At 31.3% G+C, this 22151-nt stretch overlaps 2 protein-coding genes and 1 non-coding gene across 5 annotated transcripts; 2 read left to right on the forward strand and 1 right to left on the reverse strand.

The window, feature by feature from the left end:
• Positions 1-1444: 1444 nt before the first annotated feature.
• Positions 1445-12096, forward strand: NQR (ARP protein (REF)). 2 transcript variants are annotated; one of them, XM_020382089.3, is made up of 18 exons: positions 1445-1620; positions 2524-2697; positions 3079-3260; positions 3494-3599; positions 4837-4913; positions 5287-5374; positions 6171-6357; positions 6529-6655; positions 7403-7483; positions 7577-7678; positions 8088-8183; positions 8354-8428; positions 9090-9209; positions 10118-10246; positions 10761-10838; positions 11368-11454; positions 11589-11675; positions 11752-12096. In XM_020382089.3, the coding sequence occupies exons 1-18, from the start codon at positions 1566-1568 to the stop codon at positions 11800-11802; spliced, it is 1902 nt and encodes a 633-aa protein (XP_020237678.1). In that variant the 5' UTR covers positions 1445-1565; the 3' UTR covers positions 11803-12096. The 2 variants fall into 2 exon arrangements, with proteins under 2 accessions (XP_020237678.1, XP_082927259.1); XM_083071133.1 differs by lacking the exon at positions 1445-1620 and having other exon boundaries at positions 2557-2697; positions 3053-3260.
• Positions 12097-13520: 1424 nt separating this feature from the next.
• Positions 13521-13592, forward strand: TRNAT-UGU (transfer RNA threonine (anticodon UGU)). Its single transcript has one exon. It is a non-coding gene; the product is annotated as a tRNA-Thr (tRNA).
• Positions 13593-16248: 2656 nt separating this feature from the next.
• LOC109800516 (peptide methionine sulfoxide reductase (Protein of unknown function DUF829, transmembrane 53)) lies at positions 16249-20586 on the reverse strand. 2 transcript variants are annotated; one of them, XM_020361305.3, is made up of 7 exons: positions 19991-20586; positions 18307-18364; positions 18077-18148; positions 17924-17959; positions 17542-17781; positions 17319-17460; positions 16249-17232 (listed from the first exon to the last, which is right to left on the reverse strand). In XM_020361305.3, exons 1-7 carry the CDS (start codon positions 20191-20193, stop codon positions 16742-16744), a joined length of 1242 nt encoding a protein of 413 aa, XP_020216894.1. In that variant the 5' UTR covers positions 20194-20586; the 3' UTR covers positions 16249-16741. The 2 variants fall into 2 exon arrangements, with proteins under 2 accessions (XP_020216894.1, XP_020216887.1); XM_020361298.3 differs by having other exon boundaries at positions 18068-18148; positions 19991-20584.
• Between the last annotated feature and the right edge of the window lie 1565 nt (positions 20587-22151).

Raw genomic sequence — 22151 nt, forward strand, 5'->3', positions numbered from 1 at the left:
GATTGATATATATATATATATATATATATTTTTATTAAATAATGAATTATGATGAGATTATATTGTGATGTGTTTGTATGTACTTTGCATATAGATATTTTCTTTTCTCACCGTATAAACTGTGGATATTTTAGGTGAAGAAGATCCGGCTATGAGTGGCATCTAAAATGTCAACAGTTAAATTATGGGAATGCTCTGATAATGTGACATTAGGGCAGAGGATTTCTAGGACAAAATATTTATATGGATTTGGTATTGTAATAAATGATTTTAAAATTGTAAACTCTTAAATTTTACCTTTCAAGTTTTATTTTTCAGTCATTTTCTTATATTGAAGAAAGTACAGTTTTGAAGTTTTATGTGACCCTTTTACGAACCCTTTGAAAGTTTATTCTTCTTAATTAAATTATATTATATATGTGTTGGGGTAGTAAGGGTATCACATCACTAATTTATCAGACTAATAAAATCAGTATTAGTAAGTATTATTTTGTATAATTTATATAAATTTTAATCATAATTAATAAACATTTAGTACAAACATTAATACATATTAAAATACTAATAAATTATAAGTTTCTATGAAAAGTTATAATATTAAATAAATTTATTTTGATCAAATTACTTTATAAATTTATAAACTAGCTTTACGAATAAAATCATAATAATTTATTTATAAGATATTTTATTTAAAGAAATTTATAATTTTTAAGTAATTTGTAAGTTAGTTTGACTATTGTAAAAAAATATTATTATATATATTTTGAATTAATCAATTATTTTATAATAAAAAGATATTTATTGGACAAAAAATAAGATATTATAATAATAATAATTAACGTTTTACTTAAAACCGAAAAAGGAGAGAAAAAATAAATAAGATATATGAGCAATTATGATATTAAATGCTTTATATATACACGTGATTTTGTTAATAAATATTTCAAATATATTAATTAAAAATCAATAAAATAAGATTTTTATTAAAACCAATCTTTATATACAAAATACAAATAATTATATTGTGCCAAACCAATTTAAGGATTTTCTATTCTTTTTTAACTTTATATCTAATTCAAATTTCATTTCTTATATTTATTTATAAATTAAATTATTATTATTTTAAATAAATTATCAATAAATAAAAATAATTTATGTTATAACATAAATTATTCATTATAAATTTAATATGTAATTTATATATTTAAATATAATATTTATTTATATAATTTATTTTAATTTTTAATTATATATAATAAATATTTAATATGTATTTTAAAAATATTTTAATAAATACAATATATATGTTAAATATACTGTTTTTTCTGCATCAATAGAAAAATATTTAACATGTATATTTGAGTAAAATTCTTTATTCATTAGGAAGCTCGTTAGTTTTTGCCTTCTGTGGTAAATAACTAACTATATATATTCCATTCGGCTGGGACACGACACCATGAATCGAGAAGTGCTATAATACTATATTGTTTTGTTTTGTTTCACCAATCTTATCATTTTCCCTCAAAATCTGAAGAAGAAGAAGAATAAGAAGAAGAACGATACTAATGGAGATCAAACCTGGTTTGTCAGCACTCGTTACTGGTGGTGCTTCTGGAATCGGTAACGTCCTGTTTTTCCTTAGCGCCATTCGTAATCATATACTCAATATCATACATACTCTTCCCTGCAATTATCCGCATTCAAAATAAGTTTCAGTTGACTCGAGGAACCAATTAAACAAGCCATGCTATGGAGATTTTAGCCACTCCTGAATTCAATTAACACGATCATTTATGTGTGTGTATGACACGCTTTTTGCAATTAAAAGATCCGATTCCTTCACTCTTTGAGATTTTGTAGCGGAATTACTTCGTTCATTTGTGCTGTTTCAGAAAGAATCAGTGGTCTAATTGGGAAGAAAAGGCATAGCAAACTATAGAGCGCGTGTTCAAACAACTACTTAGTTTATTTACTCAATCTTATTCCTCTGTCTTCATGTGTAGGAATTAAATTAGTTCTAAGGCTCAATCCAGCTGAGTAAAGCTTTGGTCACAGACAAGTGAAAGAATGATAACGTTAGCATGTTACGTGTTTTTTATACATGTGTCACTAAATGTGTGCTCAATGAAATTCAGGCCTTGTTTGTTTACTGTTTTTATCAAAATCGGTTTTCCGTTTTAGAAAATTTGTTTGTCTCCTGCTGTTAGAAAGCTTTTGTTCCACCACCATGGATACTTTTATGTTTTATAAAAGTTTGTCACTTGAAGAAAATAAAAGAGGATGAGAAAACATCACCTAACTGGATCTATTGTTTGGTTTTTTTGTAAACAATTTTCAAAACTTAATAGACTTTGGATGAGAAATTGATTGCTGAGTATTGTGGAATTGTTTTAGGAAAAAAGTTTTTAAAATAAAAAAGTGAGAAGAGGATCAAACAAACCCTTAGTTTATATCACGCGATTCCTTTGCTTATACTATTATAGCGTGTAATAATGTGATTCTATGTTTTTGGTTTTTATACAGGCAAAGGTCTTGCCCTAGCTCTTGCTGAGAAGGGAGTATTTATCACAATCGTTGATTTCTCTGAAGAAAAGGGAAGACAAGTTGCAAGCCTCGTTGAGAAAATTAACACCAAATTTCGTTCTAAGTTAGAATTTCCCTCTGCCTTGTTTGTGAAATGTGATGTGACTAATGCAAGTAAGTGGATTATTGTCTATTAGCAAGACATACAACAGGCTTCCCCACGCTGAAAGTTGAAATTGGCTCCTTATGGACTCTATTTAAGATCCTTATCAAATCTTTGTTCTTCTAAAATGCAAATATAGTGTCTCCATTTGGGGTAGTGAAGTAAATAGTAGCACCACTTAACACGAAAATACATAGTTATCGAGATTCACATGGTAGAAAGCACATAATAAAATTTCATAATCTGTAAAATGAATGTGTTCCAAGTTCCAACTACCATGAAATAGCATAATAATATATACATATAATATAACTGTCATAAATTGTCAAATGCATTTGCTGTTTTGATTGCCTTTAGTGTACACAGATGTATTAATTCAGAGTCACCAACAGGAGATCTAGCTTCTGCATTTGAAAAGCACTTTTTGACATATGGAGGACTAGACATTTGTATTAACAGTGCGGGGATTAGTTCTCCTATACCATTCCGTGAGGATCAAACAGATGGCACACGAACATGGAGACACACAGTTAATGTGAATTTCACTGCTGTTATTGATTCCACTCGCCTTGCGGTAAGTTCAAAACGTGAAATGGTTTATCTAATATCCTTTAACAAAATATTTACTTAATGCTGCCAAAAGAAAGTTGGTTCATATTCTCAATGATAAAAATATTATAATTTCCTCCTACATAATCACAATAAGATCACACACATAGTTCACCATTTGCTGTTTATTTGCAAAAGAGGGGTTAAAACCATTGATTATTGTTGACATTCATTATCTCCAATTCTCCATTTTAATAGATTAAAACCATGCAAGCTGCCAAAAGACCAGGTGTGATTATCAACTTGGGTTCTGCTTCTGGTCTTTATCCAATGGTGATTGACCCTATCTACAGTGGCTCTAAAGGTTTGTAATTTACCATCTCTGATTAGGGTATACTCCTTGACAACTTTCTGTCGAATTTAAAAAAAAAAATTGCCACACAAAAGGTCTCAAAGACCTATTCAATTCAACTTAATTGAAGCTGTTAACATGAGCATACGTGCAGATGACCATTGGGCTTGAAGTGTGGATCACACGATGGCCTCACTGTTACCTTGCTCTAAAATTTAAAACTGCTATTCACAATATAGGTGGCTAACAGAACCCTGTTTTTGTGACATAAAAATAATAATGCTAAACACGCTTTTATGTATCGTCTATTTATTGTGATTTCCAAAATTTCTTTGTATTTCTTGCAGGATTCAAAATTTAATTGTGAGAATGGGGGTTGCTTTCATCAAAAATCATGAAATCTTGTGATTTTCTTATGATCCTCCAAGTTGCACCTCTTTTTTTCCCCTAATAAAATTTCTTGTGTATCCCAAAAAAAAAAGAAAAGAGTCACCATTATTGGCATCTCTTTGGTGTGGTTTAATATGTATTTTAAATTTTTTAAATCAACAACAACAACAAAAACCTTATCCCACTAGGCAAGGGGTTGGCTACATTGATCATACAATGTCATTCAAGTTGGTTACAAACCAAATATTCAGATAAATTGTTTATCATGAGATTCCTCTTAACAACTTCCTCCTATGTTCTTCTTGGTCTCCGTATCCTCCTTTTACAAGACTAAAAATTGCAAAATTATGCAATCTACTCTGCTCATTGGCCAGTGGCCATCATTATTCGAGTCCAAACCATTGTCATCTTTTTTCTCAATGGGTGCCACACCAATATCTCTTTGTATACAATAACTTTGTATCTTGTCATTTCTTGTGTGGCCTCACATTTATCTTGACATTCTCATTTCTACTAGCACATTTTTCTCTTATTGTCCCTTTTAAGCCCAATATTCATTACCATAGAACACAGAATACAGTAAGATGTATAAGAGTACGATAAAACTTGCCTTTGACCTTGGTAGGTTTGTGATCATAAATAACTCCCGATTTTTATCCATCCCACTTTTAAAAACTTTTAATAATAAACAAAATACTGAGAAGGAAGCTTTTAACCGGAAAGTTGTTTCCAAGGACAAATTAAGACGAAACAAATGATTTTATCTTTTCAGTGAGTGTTAAATGACGGGTTTCATATCTCCATCTCTAGAATTTGCGATTGCTTCCTAAAATCTTATGATGTTACTATACTTTTGTAGGTGGCGTTGTTATGTTTTCTAGAGCACTCGTTTCATACAAAAAACAAGGAATTCGAGTCAATGTGCTTTGCCCTGAGGTAAGATCTGTATTTGAAGCATGAATATTCTTGGGTTATATTATTAATCTTCAATCTGTGGATATATTAAATACACTGTTGAAATTGGCTTGAACTTTTTAAAAAAAAAGCTTTCCTCACACAATGAATTTGACTAGTACTTCTCTGTTATTCTGTTAAAAGCTATTTTGGGTCCCAACTGAGTTGAGTCGAGTGAGATGGATTCACTTTTTCAATTTTTTTTTTTTAATTTTTTCCCGGTTCAAGAGACCTTGGTTGGAACCAACTGCCATGACTTTGGAACCAACATGTGTTGAATATGTTTTGATTTTCAGAGCAAAATTTCTTGTAATGCTTTGTTACAAGGTTCTATAATGCTGAAATTTTGGTGCAGTTTGTTGAAACTGAGATGGGGTTGATGATAGATCCCAAGACGATCAATTTGACGGGGGGCTTTATACCTATGGAAATGGTGGTGAAAGGTAAGTCTATAAATTTCCTTGTTCTCTGATGTGGCTTGGCCAAAAGGCGGTGGGTGGGTGTGCCTGTACTTTGTAGCTTACTAAATCATAAATTTGTAAAATTTTGCTTTATATGGTAAATATTACAGAAGTTGTGGATGGATGGTTGATTAGTTTTCCATTACCCCCTATTACATTGCGTGCACATCTCCTAAGATCATTTAACATGCTTAAGTGCATCATTTCTATTAAAAATATCTAGAAAGCATCTCATAATATCAGTATGAGACCTAGGTGTTTTGAGAATATTTTATAGTATTTTGGATGGTGTTTTAAGAGTAAATTCTGCGTTGCATTATATTTCTGAATTTTCTTTCTTATTTGATTATAATTATGAGCCAAACTGGCCCTAATATAATTACGGATTATTGCTCTGAATTTTGTATCATATCAATTTGCATAAGACAAGACTATTCAAAGTCTCTATTTTCTCTTTTCTTTCTTCTCTACCTAAAATCCTAACTTCCAAACATGGTATCAAAGCAATGCCATCTTTTGTGACTTGAGCTGTCCCTAGTTGACATTATCAACTTCTGCGTGTCCAGATTGGCCAATGCCAGAAATATTATTTGGGTTTAATGCTATATATGTTTTATCTATCTAAAATCCTAGTTTCTTTGTCGATTGAAAATTGTGCTGTTAAAAACATTTTGTTGATATTTTATACACGTTATGATGTCAATTGAGTCAATATAGTGATCGGTCAATGTTTTTAATGTACACAAATTTTGATACGAAAGTATTGCAACCTCTCAAGGTGCTTTTGAGCTCATTATGGATGAAAGTAAAGCTGGTCATTGCCTATGGATTACAAATCGCCGGGGTTTAGAGTACTGGCCCTCTCCATCTGAAGAAGCAAAGTACAAGATACGTTCCTCTCGTCTCTGGAGAAGATCTGATTTCAAAGCGCCATCAATTAAACTTCCTGAGAGTTTTGAGAAAATGTGTGTATCGGAACTCTATGTCTTGTTATAACATATACATGTGGAAGATGTTTATTTTCTATGTTCATTAGTGTTAGAAAGGATGCAATTATATCTTCAAATTGACTGATCTATTGACTATTTCTTTTCAGAATTTTATTAATTTAAAGATGTGTTACATACTGTTTGCAGAGTTGTTCACACCTTGACTCACAACTTTCGGAATGCTACCAGTAAAGTGAGAGCACCACTGAGATTACCTGTCAAACCAAAGCATGTTCTTGTTAAGATAATTTATGCTGGTGTGAATGCTAGTGATGTAAGTTGCTATATCTTTCCGAGAGGACTTGGTATGCATATTGTTGAGTTTTATTTTCTTAATTCTCTCTCAGACATGTCGAAGCCCTAACTTCCTGACAAATAGCCTCAATTAGAGCAAAAAGATACTGTCTTTATTGTCAAACTAATTGACTAGAAGAATTATGCATTAGCTTAACACTTACCTTTTGGGGACCCTAATATTATTTTTATATGATAAAATGTTAATAAATGGTAAAAATATGATAAGCCAGATTTTGTGTACACTTATATTTTTCACATATACAAGAGCATGTCTGTTCAAAAGTTGCTTTTATGACAAAACTGATGGCAGAGTTCTTAGCAAATGAACCAAGTAGATGAACTCTGAGACTTTGACCCAGGGAATCGTTTGGTCCAAGGGACCCAATAATTGATAACTTATCTTAGATTTTAATAGTTTTGATTTGTAACTTAAGCATGACAGGAGAAATGGGACTAAAAAGTGTTTATTTTATTAAAAAGAAGTGCCTTTAAAGGAGAAAAAAGTTTAAACAAACAGACTTATTGTTTCTGTAATGAGTGGTATTGATTTATATAAGGAGTCTCATGATATCCTCTCATTTTAATCTATACATGTTTGACTTCAATGACTTGGAAAAATACAAATCTTCTCTCCGCCAGTCTTTCTAGTGCTATATCCTTTCATCATCTAGAACATGCATTTTCATCTATAATCCATAATTCTAACAAGAATGAATTATGATAGGTAAATTTTAGCTCAGGCCGCTATTTTGGTGGCAACAATGATGATACTGCTTCTCGTCTTCCATTTGATGCAGGATTTGAGGTATAGATATATCCTCATGTAATATGAAGTCTACCACTTGATGCAGTAGACCTCTACTTACATTTGTACATTTTTGTTGTTGTTATATTATAGGCTGTAGGGATAATTGCAGCAGTTGGGGATTCTGTCAATGACTTGAAAATTGGTATGCCTTGTGCATTCATGACTTTTGGAGGCTACGCTGAATTCATAATGGTGGGCAATGCATAACCTTATAATATTTTTCTTTCGTGTGAATCACTTAGTCATTTTAGTTTCCATGTACCACTTATAAAACCGTGAGGAGGAATATTAGTGATACTCTTTTTGTAACACTTTTTCTATTATTGATTAAAATTTATTGAAAATTACAAATTTTGATAGGTCCTGCATTTCAATTAATGAATCTCTCTCCTAACTTAGTGGTGGGATTTTCCAAAATTTGTAATCTTATAAACTTCAAACTAATAATTTAGAGTTGATTAAAAAGTGTTAGAGAGAGTATTGCTAGTATTTGTCTAACTGTAATTTTGGTTATTAGATTGATGTGATGATGATACAGAGGTGAGACTTATTATGATGCAAGTTAATAAGTTATTGACACTGTATTGTTGCTTTGGGTTAGATTCCTTCAAAACATGCCCTTCCAGTGCCTAGACCAGATCCTGAAGTTGTTGCCATGCTTACATCAGGATTAACAGCCTCAATTGCTCTAGAAAAGGTTGACTAATATAAGATTGTCTTCTTGATGTACCTTATTTGTTATTATTTGAAACTCTACTCATCTCACATATTGATGTAATTCGTGCTTTTTTATTATATAATACCTTCTGTGCATCTTCCACTGGATTGGCTTGTCCTGATTAGAGTTTATTTTTGTACACTGAAAAGGCAGGTCAGATGGAATCTGGAAAAGTGGTCCTTGTCACTGCTGCAGCGGGTGGAACTGGGCAATTTGCTGTTCAGGTACTTCATACATGCCCCTTTTGTCTTCCATATGCATCTGTGTATATGTTTCTAGGAATTATTCTAACAAATTGGGTGTTTCTTGATATTTAATAGTTTTAGGGAACCTGGGAAAACTAACTAATGTTAAAACTTGGCAGATTTTGTATCTTTTACTCTATCTATTTTCTTCACACTCTTTCTATATTGGTAGACATCTATTATCAATACTATTTTATTCTCTTTTTTCCAAGCTTTACTTGTTCTTGAGATCACATATAGAACTCATATATGTTCCCTTGACTCCTAAAGACCAAAGATAACTCACGACTATTTTAAGACAGATTACTCATTCTTTTGCCATTTCTTCTTAAATGCTTGGAGATGAGGTCCTATGTGTATGAAACAAAGAAAGGAAAAAAAGAAAGTAGTCAACGTAGACCATCTCTTGACTTAAAATTTAAAACAGTTGACTTCCAAGATTGATTGTAGTAGCGAAGTATCACTTTGTGTAAAAGAAACATGAAAAAAGAAATAAGCAAAAAAAATTACAAAGCTTGCTCAATTTTATTAATAAATAACTTGGTGGGTGCTTCAATCTTGGATTTCGTACTCTAAAATTTATGAATTTCTCTGCATAGAAGTTTCTTTGTCTGGCCTATTAATTTGGATTAGTGTGCAGCTAGCAAAATTAGCAGGAAATACAGTGGTTGCAACTTGTGGAGGTGGGGCAAAGGCCAAGCTTCTGAAAGATTTGGGAGTTGACAGAGTCATAGACTATCACAGTGAAGATATAAAAACTGTATGTTTTTTAAATCTTGTGATTCTTTTTAGGGTTCTGTTAACCATAACCGCTATTATTGTTGTTATTTTTATTAAAACAGTTAAGTTAAAAAAATCTTTATAACCTAATTAACCATTCAGATGGTTAATGTGTCCTTTATGTATTTAGCTAATTGAATTATCCAAGTTGCTGTTTAGATTATAATATCAATTCTATTCTTTTACCTATTTTGTTGAATGAATTTTCAGACTTTGTTTCCATAATGTCCGATACTATTGAGTACTGATACACCTCAATATCTGTTCTTTCTTTTATATTATTTTATAGTCCTTTTTTACCAAACAAGTACAATGTCGTCTAGAAAAGGCATCACGGGAGTGAAACCCATGTATGGTATAAGAATTCACGAGCAACAATCCGGTGATAGCCTAAAATATAAGAAGAAAATCCTTGAGCACCAGAAGTAAATATTTACCTTTTGCTGAATGAAAGGAAAGTAGAATTTCATCTTAAAACCGTGTAGGACGAAATGTTACAACATCTCTGTTGAGCAATTTGCATTGTGGAATACCTATCAACTCTCTTTAGACAAATATGCTCCTTCAAACAGGTAAACCATTACCTTGGCTGACAAACCTGTGAAACAAACTGGACATAGCCTAACTGGTTCTAATTGCCAAAGAACAATAATTTATAGCTGAAAGCGCTGGACAGTGGAGGAGAAGATGATCCTTCACATAACGAAGACAAATTAAACACCATGACCTAAATCTTTAATGATTATTCAATGTTCATATCAGGACTCCATTTAAGTTCAAATGGGCATCTTTACTTTGTTGATTCTGTTCTGGTTGTTGTCTTTATTGGAATAAATTATGTAAACTGCTTCCTATCAACATTTTAAATTTTTTTACTTAATTTTGCAGGTTATGAGGAAAGAGTTCCCTAAAGGTATTGACATCATCTATGAGTCTGTTGGAGGTGATATGTTGAACTTGTGCTTGAATGCTTTGGCAGTCCATGGACGACTCATTATTATTGGCATGATTTCTCAGGTTTTTTCTTTGTTCTTCTCATGCCACATTTTTGGTTCTCCACTGCACTTGTGAAAGTTTCACTGCATCTATAGTATACTACACAACTACCCTTTTTTGAAGAGGTAGTACTGAGAACTGATTCATTTAGTGATTCTAGATTCATGTAATATCTTGGATTTTATCCTCATTTAAGGTAGTAAAAATTAGATTTGAACTTTTTTGTGGTATTAACTATCAAATTCACAAGATATAAGGAACATGGAATTCTGTAACACTGTAACCCATCTCAGATATCTGGAATTAATTTGGATTTTAGCTAGCTTTATTACCATAATATAGAATTCTTTTTATTGTTAGAGTCCCTAATCCATTTATCTGTAGAAGAGTGTATGAAGCTAATACCTGGTGTTAGACTGTTAGTCCCTCAAGAGTACTGTGCTGGATTATAAATTGCAGTACTCTGTTTCTGACCTCTTAAGAAATATATTGATAACGAACAATATTGATTTCATATTTGTTTTTTTCATTCCAGTATCAAGGAGAAAAGGGTTGGACGCCATCAAAATACCCTGGACTATGTGAGAAGCTCTTAGCAAAGAGCCAAACTGTGGTATGTAGCAATATGATGAAGTTATGCACTATTAGGCAGCCATTACTTTTTTTTCTTCTGATTTCTTATTTCATTGTCATTTAGTCATGTGACTTACGGAACTAAAAATATCTCTCATTCAGGAGTAGAATGTTTTCTGGGTAAGAAAGTTGAACTTTTAAACCTCAATCCTGTCATATCATGCAGTGATGAAATGTTGGAAGGACAAATACTTATGCCTTTTAAGTAATTATTTATAAATATGACTATTCTTTTGTTAGAGTAATAGAAATCATCTTTCTACAGTCTGGCTAATTAGTAGTATATGATTTCTGTATTAATGTACTGTAAAAGCACCATAGACACAAAGTGCAGAATTTTGGACATAACCTCTAATTTTGATTTTCTAACCAAAATATTTTTAGTTTTGGACAGCAGGTATGGTGAACTCATCAACAACTTACTTTCATTCCAAGAATTACAATCTCCTGTGCAATGTATCATTTTATTTTTCTTTGACTTATGTTCGTACACAATTTCAAATTTTCAGTCTGGCTTTTTCCTGGTGCAATATGGTCACTTGTGGCAAGAACATCTTGATAGGCTATTTAATCTTCACTCCACGGGAAAGCTAAAGGTGATTTATACGCATTCCATTCATATCTATGGATAAATAAAATTATCTTCATTAACGGTATATTTGCTTGATGTGTATTAGTTGCCATGCTTTGAAAGTATGTGTTCCTTTACTTTTATGGTTTCTTCATACAGGTTGCTGTTGATCCAAAGAGATTTATAGGCCTGAATTCTGTTGCAGACGCTGTTGAGTATCTCCATTCAGGGAAAAGTGTTGGGAAGGTATTTACTTTACAGATACATTGTTATTTTGATTTTTTTATTATTCTGTAATAATCTAATGATGTAATTTCTCTAGGTTGTTGTCTCCGTGGACCCAACCTTCCTCAATCAAGTGGCCAAATTGTGAGTCAACATGTGTCAAACAAATGACCTCATAGATTATATTCTAATGATTTCAGTTATTTAGAAAAAAAGGTTAAACTAGCAGATCTTGTGCAAGCAATGTTGTCGAATTATTCTGAAATTACTCGCATGAGTTCAATAACAGAGCTGAAACATTCTCAACGTTTTTCATTTTTTTTTATTACTAGCATTTTGCTCGTGTATACGCCCGTCCTAATAGTACACTGGACATACATTTAGTAATAAACTCACAAATATTTGTATTTTATTTAAAATAATTGTAAAATTTTATCTGGAACTTATGCTTAGAAAATTTAAATCATGTTAGATTTAAATGTTTTTGTAATTTTGGCTTGTGAAATGATAATGTAATTTAATAATTTTAAATTTATCTTGTAATTTAAAATAATTTTTATTGACTTTATAATATTTAGAATTTATAAACATTTTTTTATTATAATTTTATAATATAAAACTAATTAATTTAGATATAAATTATTGCAATAAAATTGTATTTAAAACAAATTATTATTTTAACACTTAATAGATAATATATATTTCATTAGCACTTGTGTAAAATGAATTGTTATAAGTGTTTAGTATTATATCCATAATTTGAGAAAAAATGTACAAATAATTAAGTTTTTAATGTACGAGTTTTTTATGAATAAAAAAAAACTTGGTACTAAAAAAAATGTTTGTGTTTTTTTTTCTTAACAAAATCATGCAACGTTGGTTATATCAGTTATAAATAATTAAAAGAATAATATTTTTGTTAAAATATTATGTGTCCATTAAAGATTTTTAATGATGTTATATGTCGCAAGTATATCAACTTTAACATAACATAAAATTAAATTAAATTTTAAGATGAAAGATTTTTAAGTTTTAGAAAAATTATACACTTTAAAGAAAATAATAGTATAGTATAATATGTATAAATTTAATTATTGTAAATAATATAAAATTTTAAATAACTGTCCTTATTAACATCAGATGTTAAAATGATTAAACATATTTTTTATATTTAATATTACACTTAAGTTTAAATGTTACTGTAATTTGAAATGATAAATGATAAATAATTTAATTATTTTACGATGTTATTTTAAAAAATATATATATACTATTTTCATAATATTTTTAGTTTATTCTTCCTATATACACAAAATTAGAATAATTGTGTTAAATGAGAGTATTTTTTGTTAAAAAAAAATAAAGTGTTTGTTTAGAAGAATTCATCCATATATATCAAATAAGGACTATTTTAAGAATTCTTTTTAATGAGAGTTTTTTTAGACGCTTTCTTCGCTAAAAAGATTTTAAAGAATTCTTTTAATTTCTTATTAATTTTTATTTTTATTTATCATATTTATTTATAAATTTAAAATTTTAATATTTAAAATAAATTATTAATAATTAAAAATAATATTATGTCACAATATAAATTATTTATCATAATTTAAAATATAATTTATATGTTTAAAAAAATATATTTATATAAATTTTAAATATAATTTATATATCAAAATATAATGTTTTTTTTCTATATATACTTCATCATAAATTTTAATTATATAATAAATATTTAATTTTTGTATTTCACACGTTAAAATGTTGGTCTACTTTAAAAGATTTTTTGAGCAAAATTATTTTTAGCGGTTGCTCGTTAGTGTTTTCTACAAAATATAAATTTGTTTTCTGACTTTCACCCTCAACGGAGCCCCTATAGCTCAGTGGTAGAGCGTCAGTCTTGTAAACTGAAGGTCTGTAGTTCGATCCTGCATGGGGGCAACTTTTATTTCCCTTTTATGTTAGAAATATTAGTTGTATCCTATATTTAAAAATTTATGCTTTTATGTTAATTTTATATACTAACTTTCTATCTCATACAATTTTTTCTCTCCATATTTTATAGAGGATAATTGTGGTTGGGGATTCCTAGTAACGAGTTCTCTTTTTAATATACTTTTTTATTTTTTAAAATTCATGTAGATTTTACTAGTTTGAGAAATGTACTCGCAAAACAAGGAAAGAAACTCATATTTAGTGAGATGATGATATGAATTTCACCCAATAAAAAAATGTCAGTAAAAGAATATCAGAGAATATATTGCACTATATTTCTCTCATTCTAGTTTTGAAAAATAAAAACAATAGTAGTAATTTAGGATTGTTCAACAAAAACCCCAACAACAAAATCATCAGTTCTCATTCTCCAATGTTGCGCCTTTGCCATTTGTAATAAATAACAACAAATTCATTTTGAGGAAGTGTGAATCATAGCTTAAGAGGCGAGGTTAGTGTATTTGTGCCTACGTGTATGTCTGTGTTGATACAAATTTCGTTGATTATTGATTCTGGTTGTGTACATGTGCTGATATTTGTGATATCTGTTTTTTGGAGCTAAGGGTTGTGAGGAAACCATGGCTAAGGGTGACTTAATCAAGATTTCATGAGGAAACCAGATTTTACCAAAACTGGTTATAGTATAACATATCATGCATGTAAATGTACCATTTTAACTATCAAGGAACAGAAAATAGCATAAATGGGTTCAAATATAAGAATATAACCTATCAATTAGTAAAAGAACGACCAACTTAAACTGAAAGGTGAGGCTCTTTTAAGTCCATTATCTCCCTCATTAAATATTATACAGTGCCAATCAAATTTGGAGCAGCTTGCTCTGGAACTGGAAGTCACAAATTGAGAAGCAAAAGTTGCAAATGTCTAGCAAGAATGGTGTTCCCAGCCACACAGGAAAAAATTCAGTAGTTTGATTTAAAGAAATACTAGTAGCACAGTATTTGACACACTCTTTTATACACATACACTTTAATTGATTGAAGAATAAAATTTGGTTGATCTCACATCCTATCTAATATCTTTTTCTTAATTTTATAATTTTTAATTAATTTTTTGTTAAAAATTGTATTATTAGCACTCTTCTTTAATTTAAGGAGAAAAAGTAAAACACTCTCCGATTGAAAGTCAAAACCTTTAAGAGCTTTGAAGGGCAAAATAGTTAAATAGAAGACTCTGTTGTCGTCTTCACAAAAGAGTTCCGAGCAAAGGGGTGAAAACAAGAAAATCTAAACTTAAATCAGTTGTTATTATCTTCTTTGTTTATTTTGAGTAGCAAAGATAGAGAAGCTTGCTTTCAGAACTTCCAATAATTCCTTTCAACGTTGTATTAAAGCGGGGTACGGCGGCAAACTAATCATTTAAGATTAGAGGACATCACGTATAAGCAACGTTACACTCTTACGCATGCATTCACACTGAGAGATGACATATATATGATCATTAATTCATCATTATAAGTATACATTGCTTGGTTCTTACATGCATTTAAGAATCAGTTCCATTCAAGTATTTCAACCACGTACTATGATCGATATTTAATTACAAATATTAACATATATAATGTCTTAAATTCAAATTTATTATCATATGTAGTGGAAGCAAGACATCATCTTAACAGGAGTCAATATCAATTTTTTTTTTTTAGGAAAATCACAAAATATTTTTATATACAAATCTTTAAAGGAACCTACAAGGGACCGTGGTAACCCCAGTTCCCCCCTCCCTCCCCTAGGCCCTATAGCTCCTCCCCTGATGGTATTATAAATTTTATTAATAAATAAAAAATATTTCGATTGAGATATGGTGTTATGCATGAAAGACTTTGATCTCTTTCATTCTTTGGTAGCCTATAATTCCCTGGACCTGCAAGTGGTACATGTTATAACATAAAACTTATACGTATCAGCTCGACTGAAATATTGTGTTTAAAATTAATTTAAATTAAATAAAATAAATTATAACATATACAGATAAAATCATTTAATTATTATTAGATTAAAATTGTTTTAAATTTTAGACTCCATTTAAATTAAAATTAAATTTAATTATACAGATAAAATCATTTTTCATATTTTTCCTTCACTTTTATTATATTAGCAAACAAATAAAATCAAATCACCCTATATCATATTATCATTCCTTTTAATTTCTATCGATCTAAACAATACAAAATTTTACCTAAAAATCACTTCAATCAATATCCCCTATTTTCTTTTCCTTATTCTTATTTTTTACTTCTCAATTTCACTCTTTATCCAAAGGAAGTATTACGGATTTTGAATTCAATTGAGAATTTAACTGCATTAAAAGCTTAAGAAAAAAACTTCACTGCTCATAATGATTCTATTAGATTCTAGTCAAGTCAACTTTGAGTTAATGGAATGTAACGTTACTCATATTCACATAAAAAAATTCATGATTTCAGTTAGCTATAATTATCTTAGGTACTCGTCTTAACAATATAAACCTCAGTTTTGTGGAAGTTGTGCTTGCATGCAATCATCATTTCTCCATCGAGAAACTTAACTCCTGCCAAACAACATTATGAAAAAGATGCAGAAATCCTGCTAACAAAAAAACCTAGTAAAACAACAGAAGAGGGATTATATCCCTCTTTTTCCTCTTCTGTACATTGCTAGACATGTCTTATTTACAAGTCTCTTCCAGCCTTAAACATGAAAAGTTTTATTCCCTCAAAAATATATAATATGCACAGCTATTTTCTTGCTCTAATAACAAATAAGTCAGTACAGTTTTATACCATTTCATGCAAATGCAATTACCATAGCCAAGTAACAACCAGTTTGGACTATCAGAAGCTCTCCTATGACAACAGTCATGTGTTTGTTTACTTCTGAGGGCATTCAGAAAGGATGGAACTCAGGTAACCTGTATCCATATCACCCCATCATTTTCTCATAAGTGCCAAGGAATTAATAGTTGAGCCATTGCAACCATTTTACACTTCCACTGCCACCTATTGCACCAAAATCTAAACTATCTTCCTGTGATGTCTAGGAAAATTGCTGATGTTTACCATAAGGTATCTCCTCGAGTCAGATATGGGAACAACTTTATAATTTGGACCGACCAATGCGTTTAGTACCTCTGAAAGGTGAATGCCTAGGAGCCGAAGCACACGACCTCCCATTTAGATTCCCAGAAAATTTCACATCCCAACCCTCAACATTCTTCGGAACACACACATCGAAAAGAAATTGGCCAAGTACACTATGAGCACTGATGCTTGGGAGGCTAGGCAGACTAACAGGTTTTTCTTTCTGTTCGTCTTGCGGAGTCACAGATTCTCTATCACTGTAATGTCCTGCTGAACTAGGTAAAAAGAAGTGGTCAGTTGGTCCTACTGCAACTCTTCTAAGGCTCTTATTTGAATTGATTGCCACCTTCTGCAGGTCACAGATTAACTCAGATATTTCATCATGTGTACCATCAATACCAGTTCTTTCTCTTTCAAGCATCACTTTCTGTGAATATATTGTAGTGGCCTTCTCTAATAGATGGTTCACAGCAGCTCTATATTGAATTGGATGGTGTTTATAATGACCTGAAACAAATAACAATAATAACAATAATCATGCTATAATGGTTCAAGTTTGTCATAATGTAGTTGAAAATTAGTCTCAAACTAACCAAGGTGAGAGGAGCTACTGAAATTTACAAGGTTGACATCACCATTGAGATTGCGTAGTCGTTGGGCAAATTCATAGATACTTTGGTATCGCACAAATTCATCTTTCTCAGAGCATAAAATGAGAAATGGAGCTCCAAAATTCTAAAGAGAAAAATGAGATCAGAGTTTAAAATTATAAGACTAAAAAGCAATAAAGATTCCAGTGGTCAAGATAGAACTTACAACAGAAGAATATAAAGCCTGCCAATGCTCAGCAGCTTGGGATTCAAATCTAGTTAGGTATAAAGCATCCAAACCAGAAGTAAAAGATTTTGCTACCAAAGAAACAAGTTTTGATGGTCCAGGCACTTTTGCAATGGAAGGGGGTACTGCGAAGCGAAAGCCAAAATCACTTGTAATATCTAGCGGACCAGAATCATATATGTGGCCAGAAACACAGTTCCTGAGTAATTGATAGTTAGGCTACAAAAAATAAATCAATAATTAATAAACTTCACCGTGTTCACAAAGCACAACACATCACCAATCGATGAAGAGAGGGAGGATTGAATAAAGACGGAATTCTTAATTTCTTTTAAAAGTATAGAAGGCAAAAATACATTACCAAGTTGAGAGGACTTTCATATCTTCCATCAATAAGCTGCATTTATATGGAAAGGTATTACAGTGGGAATTTCTACTAAAAAGGACACAACTTCAAATTCTAATATTCTCCATATCAAACTTAAGATTGGATGCCTAAAATTACCTGAAATACCTTGTACAGACAGGCTTTTGAGCCAGCAGAAAAAGCGGTAAATACAACAGGACATGACCTAGTTCTCAGCTCCTGCATAATCCAAAGGAATTTTTTCACTTAAAACCTATGACACAAAGCTAAGACTAAATACTCAATTTTGTGGCATAGCATCATTAAGAGATTTTGTAAATTTACTTTTAAGAGCATCAACATCAATCTTAGCATTCTATCCAATTTCTAAAACTAACCTCAATAAGTTCATCAAGAACACAGAATGCCAATGGCGTGGCACTTTCATCATGGAAACTGCATCAAATGAGAGGAAATATTTGATACAAAAATTCTGTCAGTACTATGTACCAACCAAAAGACCAGATGAATAGAAATTAAATAAGGTGGTGATCTGTAATCAACAAAATGTAAATACAAGATAGTATACCTCAACAGGTATTTAGTTGGTTACAAGTTACAACTTGAGCATATCTCTTAAGTTTTTGCAGAAAGGGATTTAGGATAATACAACACCATGCCACATATAAGTGCACCTAATATATTGTCATTTGATATTGAAATCTCTTTAATCTAACAGGAAGTAAAACTTCCTTTTTCAATTCTTTTAGAAAAAACTATATGAATTTTATCGCAGAGCACTTCAACCAGAATTAAAAGCTTCCCATCACATGCAAGATGTAGAGAAAATTTTATTCCCAACAAGTCTCCACTATTTCCTTAGGCATCAAAAAGGGAGCTCAATCCTTCCTAAAGAGTTGCAGATAAATCCACAGCTATCTCACAAGATTCACTAAATTATGGTGTGAATTAAGTAAACCATAATTAAACCTCTCCAACCCACCCATATTCTTAATTTCATAAGTCAATGTAAGAGACATACATTGCCTCCCACCGGTATTGAGAATAACTTTTTTATACTATTCTTAACACATGGTCCCCTCTAAGTCACGTTGACAAGACAACCCATTATATAGTTTATAAGAACTACATATGAACTTCATAAATACCAGGATTCATGATCATCTATCTCTCTTTCTTATTCAAAAATTGGAGACAGATAACTAATAGATGGTGCAAACCTAATTCTAAGGCAAGGGTTCAACATACAATTAAACATGACACTAAACAGCATTCCGCTACTTTCACGTGTAAAGCATCTTCCAAACCAAACTTCTGTTTCTATTATAATTCCACATGGTTAGGCAAACGTGACATGTAACACACAAAAGCTCTCCTCTCTCATGTTGGTGGAGCATGCGTATCTGTTTGCTCACAGAAAAAAGAAAAATAAAATAAAAAATAAAAGTAAACCCCAAAAAGAAAGAAGGCAACCATTCTTTCCCAGAAGCACAACATTTTGAAACACAAACCTAAAAATCATCCAGAATAAAGTGACACAAAGAATATACTTTCCATATTACAACATTCCATTTACTAATTGTATTTCAGTTTTGTATTCTTTTATTAGTTAGTATAACCAGTTTAGCAGGTAGCCCAGGCAGATTCAGTTTTATTTCTCATTCCATCATATATTTGTACAGTTTTGTTTTTCTGTAATGACACTTAGAAACATTATTGCATTCAGTCTATTTTTTATTCTCAATCTCCTTCCCTTTCTTTCTGTTTTTTCGATCATTCCCTCAGCCGTTGATGAAACTCTGATATTCCATGACCAGGAAATACTATGAAACAGCCTAGCCTTTTCAGTTCAAATTGTGCAAAAAAGCTATAATTTTTACAACTATTCATCCTCATCTAACGCCTATCCCTCCAATTTAATTAAATTGTTGACCCACTAATTCCATCTGATAACCGGTCAACACAAACAACTACATCAAAATCGAGATAAATGAAAGTGAAACGACGACGTAGAAAGCCCCAAAAGAAAAGAAATTTCCGAAAAAGAAAAAAAAAACTTACGCCGAGAGATAATGAGCAAAACAAACAAGGGAATTCCACCCCAAAGAGGAACACAGATCAACGAATTCTCGTAACAGCGTCTGAGGAACAGAAACCCAAGCGAAGATTACAACGATTCCTCTGAAATCAGCTTCCTCTTTCCTCCCCCAGTAGATGTTACCGCCTCTGACGGCGAAACCACCACCGCCCTCAGCTCCACGCATCGCTCGGAGACGACCCAGTTAGCGAAAGGAGTGAATTTCAGCTGGGAAAACCGAAAGTTCGCAGCTTTCTTACAAGGGTGGTGAGTATTAATTTGATTAGTTAATGGGTGGGTGATGATGGATGATGGTGGATATCGTGGTTGGTAAAATTTGAAGCACGAATTCACGGTCGTGAATGGTTCAAGATGAAGACCTTGGTTGTATTATTCTGTAAGAAGAGCCAAATCTATGAGAGACCCACATGCCGATAGAGATTTGCTTTCCGCGTCAGCGTTTTAACGCCGAGTTGTAATCTTGCGTTTCACTTAACTTTCTGGCGTCACATTATTAAACATGACCCTGAAAGCTGAATGCTATGCTCATTTTTTCTACTTGTGTAATGGGAAATAAAATAACACATCCTAAAATGTTGCTTGTGAAAACAAATAAAGGGGCAATGAGAAATGATTGGTTTTGCGATGCTTAAAAGAAAACAATTATTTTTTCCACGTTGAGGACATCGTGACTCTTTGTAATGATTTTGGTGATGTTATTCACACAAGCCAAACGTACTCTAAAATATCATCCTTTTTTTATTCTAAGGAAAATTACAAGAAATACTACTCTAAAAATGTCCCCCCCAATCACAGAGTATTTAAGGAGTAAAACACTATGTAGTATGATGTAAATTTTTTTTATGTAATATACTCTTTTAAATGTATTTTTTTTATTAATATTAAAATCATAAAATTAAGTGAATTTCATGCTTTATTTAATACCTTTTATATAATTTTATAATATTAATTAATTTTAATCATTAAAAAAGTATACTTAAGATAAATATAGTGTTAACACTCGTAAATGAAGTGCTTTAGTAAGAATAAAAAAATGGAGTATTTTAGTCACCAACAACTTTACATTGATTAGTTGAAGCACAAAAGTAGAAGGAAGGAAAATGAAAAATAAAAATAAAAAGTGAGACAATTTTTTAGTTATTTGTAATGACCGGTCATGGTTGTAACACTACAAAATAATACAACCGAACAACTAGAAATGTATACTAAAATGATATAACATGAATATATAATATATATATATATACGTCACTTTGCACAAAAGGTGGCCTAACATGCCACAATATAAACAATGGTCTACAAAATAAACAAACTATACCATTAGGGATAGTCAACAAAATATAACTCTCCAGCTCCTACCACTAAGTGGCCTCAAGCAGCTAACTCCTAACCTATCTTTGTTCTGCTCTCATACATCGTATGATCATTACAGTCCATACCACATGGAAACATGCAAGGGTAAGCTAGTGAAAATAAATAACCCATATATATGAAATATACAACACAGACAACTTAGCATCACTATCATCATCTTCATCAACTTGTTCAACATACAACACATAATACTTAAACAACATATGAATGTAAAAACAACCTACAACACAACATCACTATCAAATAACAACTTATTCATCATGCAACACACAACACATAAACAACACACAACTTTATAACAACTTCACAACATATCAACACATACAACTCATCAACACATATGCATCGTCACACATTTTAACTCAGAGATCTCCTACAACACAAGGTGAGCAGTCTAAGTGGCTAGGTCCTACCGAACGGACAACACATAACCTTTTTGGGCTTACTAGGTAAACATCAAATTTGGATAAAAATTCACAACACGATAATGATTTCTCAAACTTTGTCACTTAAACAAGGAAGTATAATACTATGTCAAGATAAGACAGTTGGGTTTAGGCCTACCATGACATTAGCTAGCTCAATTAAACCACATATGAGATTAGCTTACTCACTATCCTCCAAATACTACAACCCTTTGATACTCGGTTAGGAACTAAGTTCCCGACTTTGTACTTTACTCGAATTGGCCACTTGTAACCGGTATAACTTGACCTAGCCCCTATACCGTGGTCGCTTCATACACGTGTG

The sequence above is a fragment of the Cajanus cajan genome, chromosome 3 (genome assembly GCF_000230855.2).
Source record: "Cajanus cajan strain Asha chromosome 3, NIPB_CcT2T_4, whole genome shotgun sequence".
NCBI lineage: Eukaryota > Viridiplantae > Streptophyta > Magnoliopsida > Fabales > Fabaceae > Cajanus > Cajanus cajan.